This window comes from Nyctereutes procyonoides, unplaced genomic scaffold (genome assembly GCF_905146905.1).
Source record: "Nyctereutes procyonoides isolate TBG_1078 unplaced genomic scaffold, NYPRO_anot_genome, whole genome shotgun sequence".
Taxonomy (NCBI): domain Eukaryota; kingdom Metazoa; phylum Chordata; class Mammalia; order Carnivora; family Canidae; genus Nyctereutes; species Nyctereutes procyonoides.
Window position 1 is genome coordinate 19,428,407 of NW_026575048.1, and position 13,174 is coordinate 19,441,580.

Below are 13,174 nucleotides of genomic sequence, written 5' to 3' on the forward strand. Positions count from 1 at the left end.
CCTTTGGCAAGTGACCTCATGTCTCTAAGCATCCATTTAGTCATCAATAAGAGTGGTGAAAATAATATAGCCTACCTTATGGAGCAACCGTAAGAATTAAATAAGATCACGTGAGCACAGAGCTTAAAGTAGTGCCTGGCAGATAGTCAGCACTCAGTGCATCTTGGCTGTTGTGTTTCTGAGGCCAGAGGAAAGAGAAAGAGGGGAGCAGCACGATTGGGGGCCCAGCCTGGGGCTTGGACTCTTGGCCAGGTGCTGATTCGTATTTGGGGATCTGAGGGGGCCCTTCTAGCCCAAGGTTGGAATGTTCTTGGTCCCCTCTCCTGTTCCCTCTGTCCCTCCCCTCCCCTCCATGTAGGGCCTGACACCCCACCCTGGCTCTTGGCTTCCCTGCTGAGCCTCCCTGCTGTTCACCACCCCCTACCCTATCCCCCCATAAGGCCAGCTCCCCCTCCTCCAATCTGGCCACATTTACCCAGCTGACCCAGCCTGGCGAGAGCCCCAGGGCTCAGCCCCTAGAAGCTGCACTGCCTCAGCCTCCCCAGTAGCTCCCTCCCCATCCAACATGCAGATGGCAGGGTAAAGGGGAGGCCGGCAGGGAGAACAGCTGCTGGGCACACCTCTCTATGCACTCCCAGCTGTAAGTGAACTCCTTGGCTACCACCCATGGCTCTGTACCCAGCCCGCTTGATCCAGGCCCCAGGCTGTTCTCCTGTGGAAGGGATCTCACCACTCTCATTTTCCTTCCTACCCTAGCCACAATGTACTTCCTGAGCACCTACTCTGTGCTAGTCAGGCCCTGCCCTCCAGGGGCCGCAGTGGGGCTGGGTGTTATCCATACCAGAAGGCCCCAGAGGGCTGGTTAGAATTCTGGTTAGAATTCGGATTGCTGTCCCCTCCCCCTCCACCAGAAGTTCTGGTTTGTATTTTCTAACCTTTCCTGGTGCCACTGGTGCTGCTGCTTCAGGGGTTACATTTTGAGAACCCCGGGTCCACTACAAACTGTAATTCAAGGCAGACGGAAGGAAGCAAGGGCTTTGATCCGAGAAAAGTAGTGAAAATTAGGGAAAGGGCACACCGGGCAGAGGAAAGAGCATAAACAAAGGCCTGGCGGCTCCAGGAAGTACCAGAGTGGAAGGTGTGCGGAGGCGTGGCCGGGAAGGAGGCTGGAAGGGCACATGGGGCCTCGTGCAGCAGAGCCAGTGGGTGGCCACACCTCTTCCCTCTGGCTCCCCGACCAGTTCCTTAGTGCCAGGTGCCCCCGGCAGCTCCGCCAGGCTCCCTGGGCTGCAGCCCAAGCCCATCTTCCCGTTCTGCAGTGACACGGCACCTCTGCCCCAGGCCTGGCTTTCTCAGGCTGCCGTGGGCGGCTGTCAGCGTCTCTACCCGCCCTCCCCGGGCGGCTCCCTATTGCTGTGGGAGCCAGCCCGGAGGTGCCGGGGAGGTGTGCCAGGTGAGCCAGCATGCGCGCTGTGGTGTGGGCGGCCGAGGAGGAGCGCCCGCCAAGTCCCAGCCCCCCGTCCATCAGCCTGGTCTACCAGCACCTACCAGCACCGGGACCTGGGGCTGGGTGCGTGTTTGTTGCCACATGAGCCAGAACAGTTACTATGGGTAGATAATAATAGCAATCGTAATCCCTCCTAATTGGACCAGACTTTGCTGTTTGCAGGGCATTTCCATGCCCATGACCTCATCTGACTTCCACAACCACCCTGTAAAACAGGCACAGCTAGAGTTACTATCCCCACTTTACAGCTGAGCAAACGCAAGCCCCAGATGGCCTGAAGTCACATCTCCAGGAAGTGGCACGCTCAGGCCTGGGACCTGGGGCTTCTGACTCTGTCCAGTGCTCTTTCTCTAGCTTGAACTGTCATATCAGAAAGCCTGCTCCGCTGCTCTCCATGCGAGAGAGCCAGGGCCTCTGCTATCTAGGGCAGCACAGTCCAGTAACAGGAGGAGCCTGGCCTGGCTATTCCCACCTTCCCCACCTGTGGGGGGCAGCTGACACCAGCCACAAGTATATGGACACAGAGCTCTGTTGGCACCGGTCAGGGCCTCAGACCAGGCAGGGAAGTCAGGGTCACCTAATCCAACAGGAGAGCAAAACAGATCTGTTGGGAAGGAAGGGAATTATCCATAGCTTCCATTGGAGAGCCGCAGGTGTCTCTGACTCTGTGGCAGCAGAATGTGGGTCTACTGCTGCCTGAGACAGGAGTAGCTCAGAAGGCCTGTGGGATAACCTGGACTATCTGTTCCTTTTCTGTGGGGTCAGAAAGAAGGAGACCTGTAGCCCCAAGAAGCCTGGCTCCACAGGCCATAGCAAGTACTTTCTCCCCTGCTTGCTGGGTATACATCCCCCACTAGGGCATTCTTTTTTTTTTTTTTAAGCCTTTATATATTTATTCATGAGAGACACAGAGAGAGAGGCAGAGACACAGGCAGAGGGAGAAGCAGGCTCCATGCAGGGAGCCGACGTGGGACTCGATCCTGGGACTCCAGGATCACACCCTGAGCCAAAGGCAGGCGCTGAACTGCTGAGCCACCCAGGCGTCCCCTACTAGGGCATTCTGCATGATTCTAGGCCAGGAAGGCAGGTGACTGGGCTTAGTGCATACACCTTTGTGTGTCCACACAACGACTGACACAAGTGGGGCAGTGGGGAAGGTTCTGATCCATCGGACTCTCATCTGGACCCCCCACTGAGTAGCTGGGCTCAGCTTCCTCATCTGTAAACTAGGGCCATCTGTCCTTGCCCCACTTATTTCAAGGGTTGTTCCCAAGTACCACATGGATGGAAACCACTCAGAAAACAGAAACAGGCTCGAAGGACGAGGGAGCCCAGGAAGGAGCTGGGCATAGGGCAGAATGAACAGGGAGCAGGTCTCAGAGCTGTCCCTGAGAGTGGGCAAGCAGAACTCACACTCCTCAGAGTGCCTATACACGGTGCCAGGAGTCCATTCTGGTTCCAGAAGGACAAACTATACTCCCGACCAAGCATTACCCTCCCACACTCCTGCTCAGGAAGAGGGGACCATGGGGGCTAGGGCACAACAAACAAGACACCCGAAAGGCCTGTGGCTGGCACAGCTTCCCAAGAAAGGTGGTGGAGGTGGGGGTGGGGGGTGGTTACCATTTCACTCACAGAGAGAGAAAATAGAGTCCAAGTGCTGGGGGTTTGGGGTGGCTTTGCCCATAGATGAACACAGCTTGGTGAGGTCCCAAGGCAGCCTATTGGGACTGAGCAGGGATCCCTATGGATCTGCTGGGATCTCCTCTGATTTAGGCCCATCCTGGAGTTCAGCGGAGGGTGATGAGGTCACCCCTCAGCCACCCCTCAGGGGATTCTGAAAACAAGGACGTCATTGGCTCCATGATCAGAAGTGACACTTAGAGCCCGGGGGTGGGGGTGAGGGACAGGAAATCACCATCTCCAGGATGACTGGTGTCACCGTGTGCCTGGCGCTCTGAGAGGGGGAGCCCTCATGCGGCCTCATATCTATGGAGCCACCTTGAACTCGTCTTTGGCCTCCCAGAAGCTACTGAATACCCCAGGGAAGCAGAGGCGGCTAAGACAGGTAAAGCGACCCACCTGAGGACACGGAGCCAGTAGAGGCCAATCCAGAAAGGAATCTGGGCCACCCCCCGACACTGTGCAGACCCTGGGCTTCAACCTCTGCTCAAACACCAGGGGAGGTAAAAGTCTGGGTCCTGGAGCCTGACTCCGTGCTTCAAATTCCCGCCGTACCGCCAGGACTGAACCTCGACCGGCCTTGGCCCAAACAGGGCCTTAAGCCCTCCCCACCGACCCCGACGGGAAGCCTGAGCTGCGCGGTCCAGCGCTCAGCAACCAGAGGTGTCATTACTTGAGGACGGCCGTCCCCCTCCTCCCTGCTCCCCCGCTGAGGCCAAAGGGTCCTGGGCAGAGCAAGCCGCTCACCTTGCGGTCCTCCTCCCGCTCCGGAGCGGAGCTGCTGGTGTCCCCGGGGCCGCTGGAGGGCATCGCGGGCAGCTGGGCGGTGGGAGGCAGGCTGGGGCTGCGCGGGGCTGGGGGGCTGCTGGGCTTTGGGGAAGGAATTATCGTGGTCTTTGTAAGCAAGAGTTAGAACTTAGACATAGATCCCGGTGAGACTCTGACTGCGGCTGCGTGGGGTGTGGGCTTCCAGTGGCTCCACCTGCAGGGGGGAAGACAAGAGGGGTCAGCAGGGCAGGGCACCCCCAACCCAGGCCCCACCTGACTCCACCCCCTGCCTCAGCCCCAGGGCCTCGGCGGCCTGTGAGGCCTGTTCCTTGACCTTGCTCATCTTCCCAGGCTCACCAGCAGCTCAGGCCAGCCTAGCACCCCAGAGTGGGGGCAACCGAGGCCGACTCAGCCGGCAGGGTACTGCCTGGCTTCCCTCAGGGCTGCCTCCTGCCTCTGAGGCGGCAACAGTCTCCCCAGGCCTCCGCGTTGCTGTGGCACAGTGGGCGCCACTTCTGGGACTTCCAACTGCCTCCTGCCTCCTCCCTTCTCTTCATTCACTTCTGTTCTCTCCTTTGAAAGCTTCCCGCACCCTCCCTCCCACCCAGCCACCCCCTGGGAAATCCCAGAGGTCCCCAGCCCTGCTACATTTTCCTTCTAATCTGTCCTCCCCTCACGCCCCCACCCCCACACCGCTCCCACCACGTGGAGGAAGTGAGCTGCAGTCACAGGATGTAGTGAAATGAATGTCACCTCACTTTAGGACCAGCGCCTGGGCCCAGAGAAAGCTGAGGTTGAACTCGGCTGCGGCCAGGCTGAAGGCCTAGGTTTGCAGTGCTGTTCGGAGGACGTCCTGGTGGGGAGAGGCCATGGCCAAGGCCACACTGAGGGCCGACCGGAGGCCGCTCTCCCCGCCACCCCACCAATCGGCCCCATTTGTCTCGGGAAACTGGGGGGGGGGGGCTTGGGGAGGCCCCTCCGCACCCACACAGCTTAATTTTAGGGGCTTTTCATCCTCCCTGCTTCAGGTGTGGGCCTCAAGCCAGTAAAATAACAAAGCCCCTGCACAGGCCTCAGCAAGGGGTGGGGGTATTGCAGATTCAACCCCCTCGGCTCAGAGACACTGAGTTCTCGAGCTCCCCACCCCCCAGGAGGAAACACGGGCCAAGCCCCTGCCTCCAGTGCACCCGCCCGCAGGGAGGGGATTGGCAGGAGAAGGAAAGTGGGAGGCAGCTGGATCTGGGCCCACCCACACCCTTCCCCTTCCAGTTCCCGTTCTGCTTCCCCGGCTTCCCCTCCCTATTGGGCTTCTTTTCCCATCCCCCTCCAGCCAAGGCTCCCTGGAAAACCAGGCACTGGAGAAAGCACAGGCTTGGGTCTCCCACGGGCGCAGCCCCGTCCCCAGGGACTGGTGCCTAACTGGGAGGTGGGCTCTGGCCCTGGAGTGGAGGAGACGGAAGCTGGGGCTAGGAGCAGCCTCCCTGGGGCCGGGACTCCTGGCAGTTAAAACTTTGGGCTAAAGGTGCGCCAAGCCCCACAGGTGAGCCTTGGGGAAGCTCCAGGTGCAACGCGGACTTCTAAGCTCAGCATCCTCCTGGGTTCCATGCGTGTTTGCTGCCCCAACACATGAGTGCGTAGACAGCAGCAGAGAGTGTCGCTTTATGTGTCAGACGCGGTGCTAAGCACGTGACAGGCCGGCCCTCCTTCCTTCCTTTGGGCAGCTACTAGTACTATGACTATCCCTCCTTTACAGTGGAACCTAAGGCTGAGAAAGATTAGGATTGGTCCACATTCCAGAGTCAAAGCAGAGGCTTGAATCCAGATCTCTCTCTCACTAAAGTTCTGAGGGCAGTTTCTGGGAAGCTTCGTCCTTCCACTTACACACCACCCCACAGAAACAACTCTCGAAAGTCCATTAGAGAACAGGTCCAACCCAGAACTCCACGGGGCTTCCCTCCATTATCGGCCAGCGGTTCCCCTTCCAACCCACACACCGTTTGTTAGCACAAACACGTCCAATGACCCCCCACACACACCATTAAAACCTTCAAAAGGATGTGGGAGCTAAGAGGGGCATAGTCCAGTTGGAAAAAAACATTGGACCTCGAGTCAGCAGACGTGGGTTCTAGTCCTGACTCGGGCTTCCCGCCCTCAGCTTCCTCATCCATGAAATGGGCGAGTTGGACTACAAGATCCACAAGGCGACTTCTAGCCCTGCCCCGCCAAGCTGTGGGAGGCGCCTAGGGCAAAGTGGGGGGAAGCAGACAAGGCTGGGCCGCCTTCAGGAGCCCCAGAGCCCCAGCATGGAGTCCATGAAGACCCAGGCACAAAGCAAACAAGAGGCAGATAACCTTCTGCCAGATGTTTGTCTCAACACTGAGGCCTAGAAATATCCAGTGAGCTTCTGTGAGGGGGGAAAAAAACAAACAAAACCACTTTCAGGGAACCACTGATTGCCAGTGAGAAGAGGAAGGAAGTAGGAGGGAAAAGCAGAACATCACAAGGCATTGACCCTAAGGGCAGACACCCCGGAAAGGAAGGGAAATGCTCTTTCCTCCTCCCCTTTCTCCACATATCCCTCTGATATCTGAGCTGCTACCCTTACAGCAAACTCAGCTGACCTGGATCGGTCTGTAGGTTCCTTTGTGTGACTCAAGGGAACAGCTCTGTCAGAAAGTGTTCCTCAGAATCACCCAGCATCCTCCAAAACCATCCAGCATATGGCCAGGCAGGCCACGCACTGCACAACTCCAGGGGATCCACGATGGTGGCCACAGTCCAGGACTAGACACAGCGCTTCCCACCTGCCCTTAGAAGCCTCCTTTTCTCTCAAGCAGGAGTGACCTGCCCCGAGGCCCACGTTCCCAACACAGCAACATGTGTCCACCATGCTGGTCGTTTGCCAAGCATGGCTCTGCTGCTCCTGGCACTGAAGCATCCTCCTCACCCATGCCAAGGGCTGTACCACAAAAACCACCACCAAAGAAAAATCCATGCCAAGAACCCTACCACCATGACAGGCAGCTTTTATTTCCTCCCTTATACTCCTAATGGCCACAGTGGCCATTAATAATCTTTATAACAATAACTTTAACAAACGTTTAAGGAATCCCATCATAAAAAAGTTTAGTATCACAACTATCATAGTCACCATTATTACTATTTCAATTACAAAAGTGTTGTGGAAGAAGGGCTGGGATTCTACACAGACAGTTTCACAGACAGTTTCACCACCTTCTAAATCCAACTTTGCTGAAAGCTTTTTTAAAAACATATAGTCACATGAGTGGGCTGAACAAAGAGGAGACACCACCAACGAAATTTTGGGGTCTGGAAAGCAGACTTGTGATGGCCAAATTTCAGACAAAACTGATTTCAAATCAAAGTCAAATCAAGTCAAACTTAATTTATAACAAGAATCCTTAAAAGACACTTAAGGCAACAGCAACAGGTACCCCCCAGACCAGGGGTAGAGAGGACCCACGTGTGAAAATAAAGCAGACTGAGTGAAAGAAGTAAAAACCCTAGACCTCCTCCCCCAGGAATCTGAAGGTTTCCTTTCTGGGGAACACAAAACAGAGTGTCTTTGCACAGAGCTGACTAGTGCCGTTGAGAGCAAAGGTAATATAACAAAATTAAGGAGATAAAGGTATTTTAAGTCCTGATGTTGAATGCTCCCAGTTCTTCCCCAGTGGGCTCCCAGAACCCTGGCAGCCAGACCCTTACCTTCTCTAGGGAATCTTACCAGTCTGAGAGGAAAGGCCTATGGATATGGATGCTGCCCCCAGAACCCAAATGGTGTCCAAATGGCTTGCTTAGGTCAACCAGTGTGGATCTGCCAGGAAACAATCCCCACCAACATGCACAGAACTTCCAACCAGCTCCCCAGTCCCCTCTTCTTAATCTTGTACAGGACAACCATGAACCAGTAGACATCTGAGGGAAGTCTCTGACTTGGAAAAAAGACACAAGAACAAATAAACCAAACTGAACCAAAATACAACTTGGAAAATACACACTTCAAGCACAGAGAAGATTACACATTCATGAAACAGTAACGTGGTGTTGTTTAAAAAGCACATCCAGAGAACAAAAAAGATTTGTAGAAATACAAATCATGCTATGAGAGAGGCAAAACTCAATGCTCAAGATACAATAAAAAGAAAAATGAAAACTAGAGAGGATGGAAGAGAGACCTGGTCCAGAAGTTTCCACATCTGAAAAGCAGACGTTATGGAAAAGAAAAAAAAAAAGGGAGGGGGGGAGAACATTATCAATGAAATAATGCAAGATAATTTCCCAGAACTGAAAGGCAAGAGTGGATCGGTGGAAAGGGCCCACTGCATGTCTGCACAATGGAGGAAAGCAGACCTACGACAAGGTGCAACACTGTGAAATTTCAGAATATTGGTACGAAGAGAAGATCACACAAAGGGCGATAAAAGTGACCTACAGAGGCTCACGAATCAGAATGGCTTCAGATTGCTCAACATTAATGTGGAAAGCAAAAAGACAAAGGACCAATACCTTTGGAATTCTTAAAATAATTCTCCCATTAGAATTCTTTCCGCAGACTAATCATCATTTAGGTGCAATAGAAAAAGATATTTTCAGACACTCCTTTCTCAAGAACCGCACACGAGCAGATGTCCTCTAAGACACACAAGACAAAGGAAGGGATTCTCCAGGATTAAGGTGAAAAGAGGTCAAATGAAGCCATCGAGGGCCACTCTTCAGATCTAAGCAGTGTAACTCAAGACCTGGGCCTGTTAAGTGCTGTCGTCACCATGCCCGTGACCATCGAACAGTCTTTTTTAATCTGACAAAACTACAGGTGTCCCTCACTGCGTGCACTCCGCCATCCGAACTCAGGAACTGAATGGATTCGGATACTGACCGTTATCTGTCCTAGATGATGGGCTCCAAGAAGGGGAGTAAACCAAATGAGAGAAGACACAAGATCCAGAAAACAGGAATTCCAACCAGAAGGAAGGCAAAGGGAATGCCAGGGAGGACCACAAAAGGAAGTCCCAGGATGGCCGCTACAACGTGTCACCCACCCAGACAGCAGACACCGGGAACTGGAACATGTCGTAGCTGATGTAACTGCCCTTGCAGAGAGAGCCCCATTGATGGCTGCGAAGGTGAGACAGCAATTAGCAGAAGGTACAAAGAAAATAAGGCAGATGAGACAAGGTCATTATTAACTTTCAGGGGAAAAAAGAAAGGAAACTATTGCAAGATACTATAAGGTCTGGCTGTGAACACAGTTGTATTAGTTGATTTAACAAATATGTGTGTGTCTATATACACACATACATAATGCATGTGGAGGTACATGTGTGTATATATACATAAACTTCCTGCTGCTGCTGTTATAAATTACCACAGAATTGAAGACTTAAAACAACACAATTTTGCTATGTTGCAGTTCTGGAAGTCAGAAATTCAAAATGGTTCATGTCACCGGGTATCGGCAGGGCTTCGTTCCTTTCTGGACGCTCTAGGGAGAATCCATTCCCTTGGCTTTTTCAGCTCCTAAAAGTTGCTCCCATGCCATGGCTCATGGCCCCTTCCATCCTCACAGCCAGCAATGGCCAGGCTTTCTCTCATCACATTACTTGGCCCCGCTTCCATCACAGCTCCTCGGCAATCTCCTGCTTCTTTCATTTCTAATGCCCCTTGTGATGACACTGGGCCCACTCAGATAATGCAGGATAATCTCCTCACATCAAGATCCTTAACTGCAAAGTCCCTTTTGCCATATAAAATAACACATTTACAGGTTCAGGGGATGAGGATGTGCCCATTTTGGGGGGGAGGGGTATTAAACTGCTTACAACACATGTATATACACATACTCATATGTGTATAAAACGTTTTGGAAAGAGCACTGGTAGGGTACTGTTAGTAGTATGCCTACCACAAGAACTATTTAGGAGTGGAAAGGGTGGCCATGTAAGAGAACAGTCTTCTTTACTAAATAGGAAATCAATGGGAAATGTCTAAAATGGAAGAGTCAAAAATATGCACATTCCTCAGAAACGTGAGATGTAAAATTGCTAGAAGAAACAGCTAAAAGTGGTTGCCTCTGAGAAGAGGAAGAGGGTGGGAGCGTCTCTCTAGTGAAGAGATGTTGGTACTGCCTTCTTAAATGATATGCATGTACTACTGAGAGGAAATAGAAAAGAAATTTTAAGAAGACAGAAAGGGGATGGGAACAAGGGCTTACCTCCCAACTGCAACCACTGGTTGGGTTTGGCTTCCATCCTCCTCTCTGAGTGCAGCTCAGCCCTTCTACCTCTGTTGCTCTATGAAACCATCACATCCCACAGCATAACCATGACCAGCTAGCTCCTCACACCCACACAGAGTTCCATCACCAGCTATAAAAGTGGTACCTCCCTCCCCGCCACCCCCCACCCCTCACCAACCGTTTAATATCTCCCAGCGCATCACTTCCACCAGGCCCAGGCCAGGCACAGCGTGCTACGCCTCCCTTACATTCCTCCCAAACTGCATCTGTGCATGCCACTGCTGCCTACATCCCTAACCACCACGCTGGCTCACTCAAGAGCCCACCTCAGTCAGAGACCCACAGTTCAGCCATCCTTGCCACGTCACCTCCCACCCCCAGCTCACACCACGCTGTCCCAGCACCATCCCCACCTTCCTCACTATGCCCAGCTCATCAGCACCTCCCCTTGCTGATCATCCCAAATCTCCCCTCCAAGTCTGCCCGACCAAGCACTGACACTGTCACCCCACTGTGTCATCTCAACAAGGGCCTGCACAGAAGTATTCTCTTGCAGAAGCAAAACCAGGATCGTCCCAAGCCTAAATCCTTGCTCCACCAAAAACAAACCTAATGTCAATGCCCTAAGAATCCCTTCCACTCCACCTCCAGTCCTCCACCTGTGCTGCTGAAAAGCCTCTGACTCTCTGTAGCAGGCCCTCCTTCCTGCCTCCATCTGAAGTCGGCTTGTCTCCTCGTGGACTTTGCTTGTTTCCAGCTACCTAGGGCCTCCCCCAGCCACCCCGCCAGTGGGCTTGGGGTGTTCGCTGGGACCCCGCACCTCTCCCCAGTCTCCCCAGGCGCAGAGTGAGCACGTGACGAGGCAGGGCCAATCAGACGCCTCCCGGGACCGTGGTGGTGCAATGGAAAGATGCTACGGGGTAGGGGTAGGATGTGAGTCAGGAGCGGCTGCCTGCGGGGGAGGGCTTGCCCGAGAACAAAGGGCTGAAGCTAGAGGGATGGCAAACCGTGGTCATAGTCTGGGTCCCCGAATCTAGCTGTACCTGGAGGCAGGGCATCTCTGAACCTCCCCGTAATGGGAGGCTTTCCGTAGTGGGGTGTGAGTGAGTCTGTGCCCCGAGGCTAACAGTCCTGACTCATATGCTAATCTCAGCCTCCTCAAGGGCTTCTTCCTGCGTAGGTTCAAATCCTGACCTGGTTACTCTATCAGCTGTGTGAACCAACCGGGGGCAGAACCATGGCCCACAGCCTCAGTTTACTCAGTTGTAAAATGAGGGAAATAATAGGGAGTCACTTCACGGGGCTGTTGTGAGACTCTAAATGAGATGCACTGAGCATGCTTACAAGAGTGCCTGGCACGAAGAAAATAAGAAAATACGCAATACATTTTAACAACTGTTAGTCCCTGACTAATCCAGCCCACAGTTTTCTCTCCTTTCCTGAAATCCCCCGAGTGCCTGTGAGCCTACATCGCTCCAACAGGAGCTGGTACTTAGGAAGCTCCCACGATGTGCCAGCCCCTGTGTACAGAGCTTTACAATTTCAACATCGCGATCATCCTTACGCCTCATTCCAGACCTTTTGAAGCGGGGACTATTTTTCCTCCATTTTCCAGATGAGAAAAGTCAAGTATAGAGAGGCTTACAAAGCTGCCCAAGGTGATTATTAAACGGTGGAACCAGATTCAAATCCAGATCTGTCCTACCTTGAAGTCCAGAGTTTTCCCCTCCATCATGTCCTCTTACCATTAACATGTGACTGTTGCAGACATGTTAACTTTGGGCACAGATTGGTCCAAAAGCAAAGTTTCTAGTTAGCCTCCCTTTCCTGGTTAGGCCTAGCTGTACGGTAGGGGGCAGGGGTAGGGGAGGTGGTAAGCAATGTAACCTTCTAATCATAGTATTCGGTGCCCTGCCCAAGGTGGCAGTCATTCATTCAACTATTTACTGAGTACCTACCGTGTGCCAGGCACTTGCTAAGAGACAGGCACTGTTCCGTTTCATCCTCACAACAATCCTGTGAAGTTTATGAAGTAGGTTCTCTTGTTATTCCCATCTTATGGAAGGAGAACCTGAGGCCGAGAGAGGTTTATTGCCTCTCCATGGTAACACAGGTAGAAGGCTCCAGCGCAGGATTATGAATCCAGGTCCATCTAACTCCAAAGTTCTCACACACATGGCAGCACTCAGTCATGGATGAGCATGCTAAGCATACACCCCAGATCAGCTTTACGTGCCCCTGGTATGACACCAGCCCACAGAAAACAGCCTTCTAGCTGTATTTCCCACTTGAGCTTGGGAGGAGGTACAAATGACTCCTGTGGATGACAGAAGGCAGGAGAGTAATCTTGGCCCCATGCCACCCAGGGTGGTGATAAGCTCCAGGATTGGGAAGCTGGGGGCCAGCAGAAGGCTGATGGGAGTGATCAGGGTCTCCTAGACAGAGATGTCTATCTGCCAAGTCTTTTCCCCCCATTACATCCTCTCTCGATCACAAGACTGGGCTGGATGTGGGAGTGCGGGGGTGAGTATCTCTCCTTTGGACTGCTCATTCTCTCTCAACATGAGTGAGATGCACATCATCATACCATTACTCTGGCTTCCAGAATCGTCTCTCCCATCCAAACCACCAGCTGCACATAGAATACCAAAAGCCACTGGCAACAGGCCAATAGTCCTGCCATCCTGTTGCCACTTCAAAGCCCATCTGTCTGGCTCTGGAGTCACAACAAGATGACTTGTGGTTCTTACACCACCCTTGAGGCCAGGGCACCACCAGTGTGAGCATTTATGATCACACCAAACCTGCTGCCACGATGGCAGCCATACTAGCAGAGATGAGTCGCATAAGACTCCTCTGCTCTTACTAATGGTTATCATGACACAGCCCCAAAAGCAAGGAGAAAAAAAAGGATTTATACCCAAAATAGATGCTGGTAAGGAGCTGAAGTTGTCCTTGGG

The 13,174-nt window shown here is 53.0% G+C and overlaps 1 protein-coding gene across 1 annotated transcript in view; it reads right to left on the reverse strand.

Moving 5' to 3' along the window:
* Positions 1-13,174, reverse strand: part of DNMT3A (DNA methyltransferase 3 alpha) — a 105,401-nt gene that overhangs the window by 74,220 nt on the left and 18,007 nt on the right. Inside the window, 1 exon segment of the mRNA XM_055327179.1 lies at positions 3,938-4,172. Within this exon segment, the coding sequence (XP_055183154.1) occupies positions 3,938-4,000 (63 nt within the window). The 5' untranslated portion in view covers positions 4,001-4,172.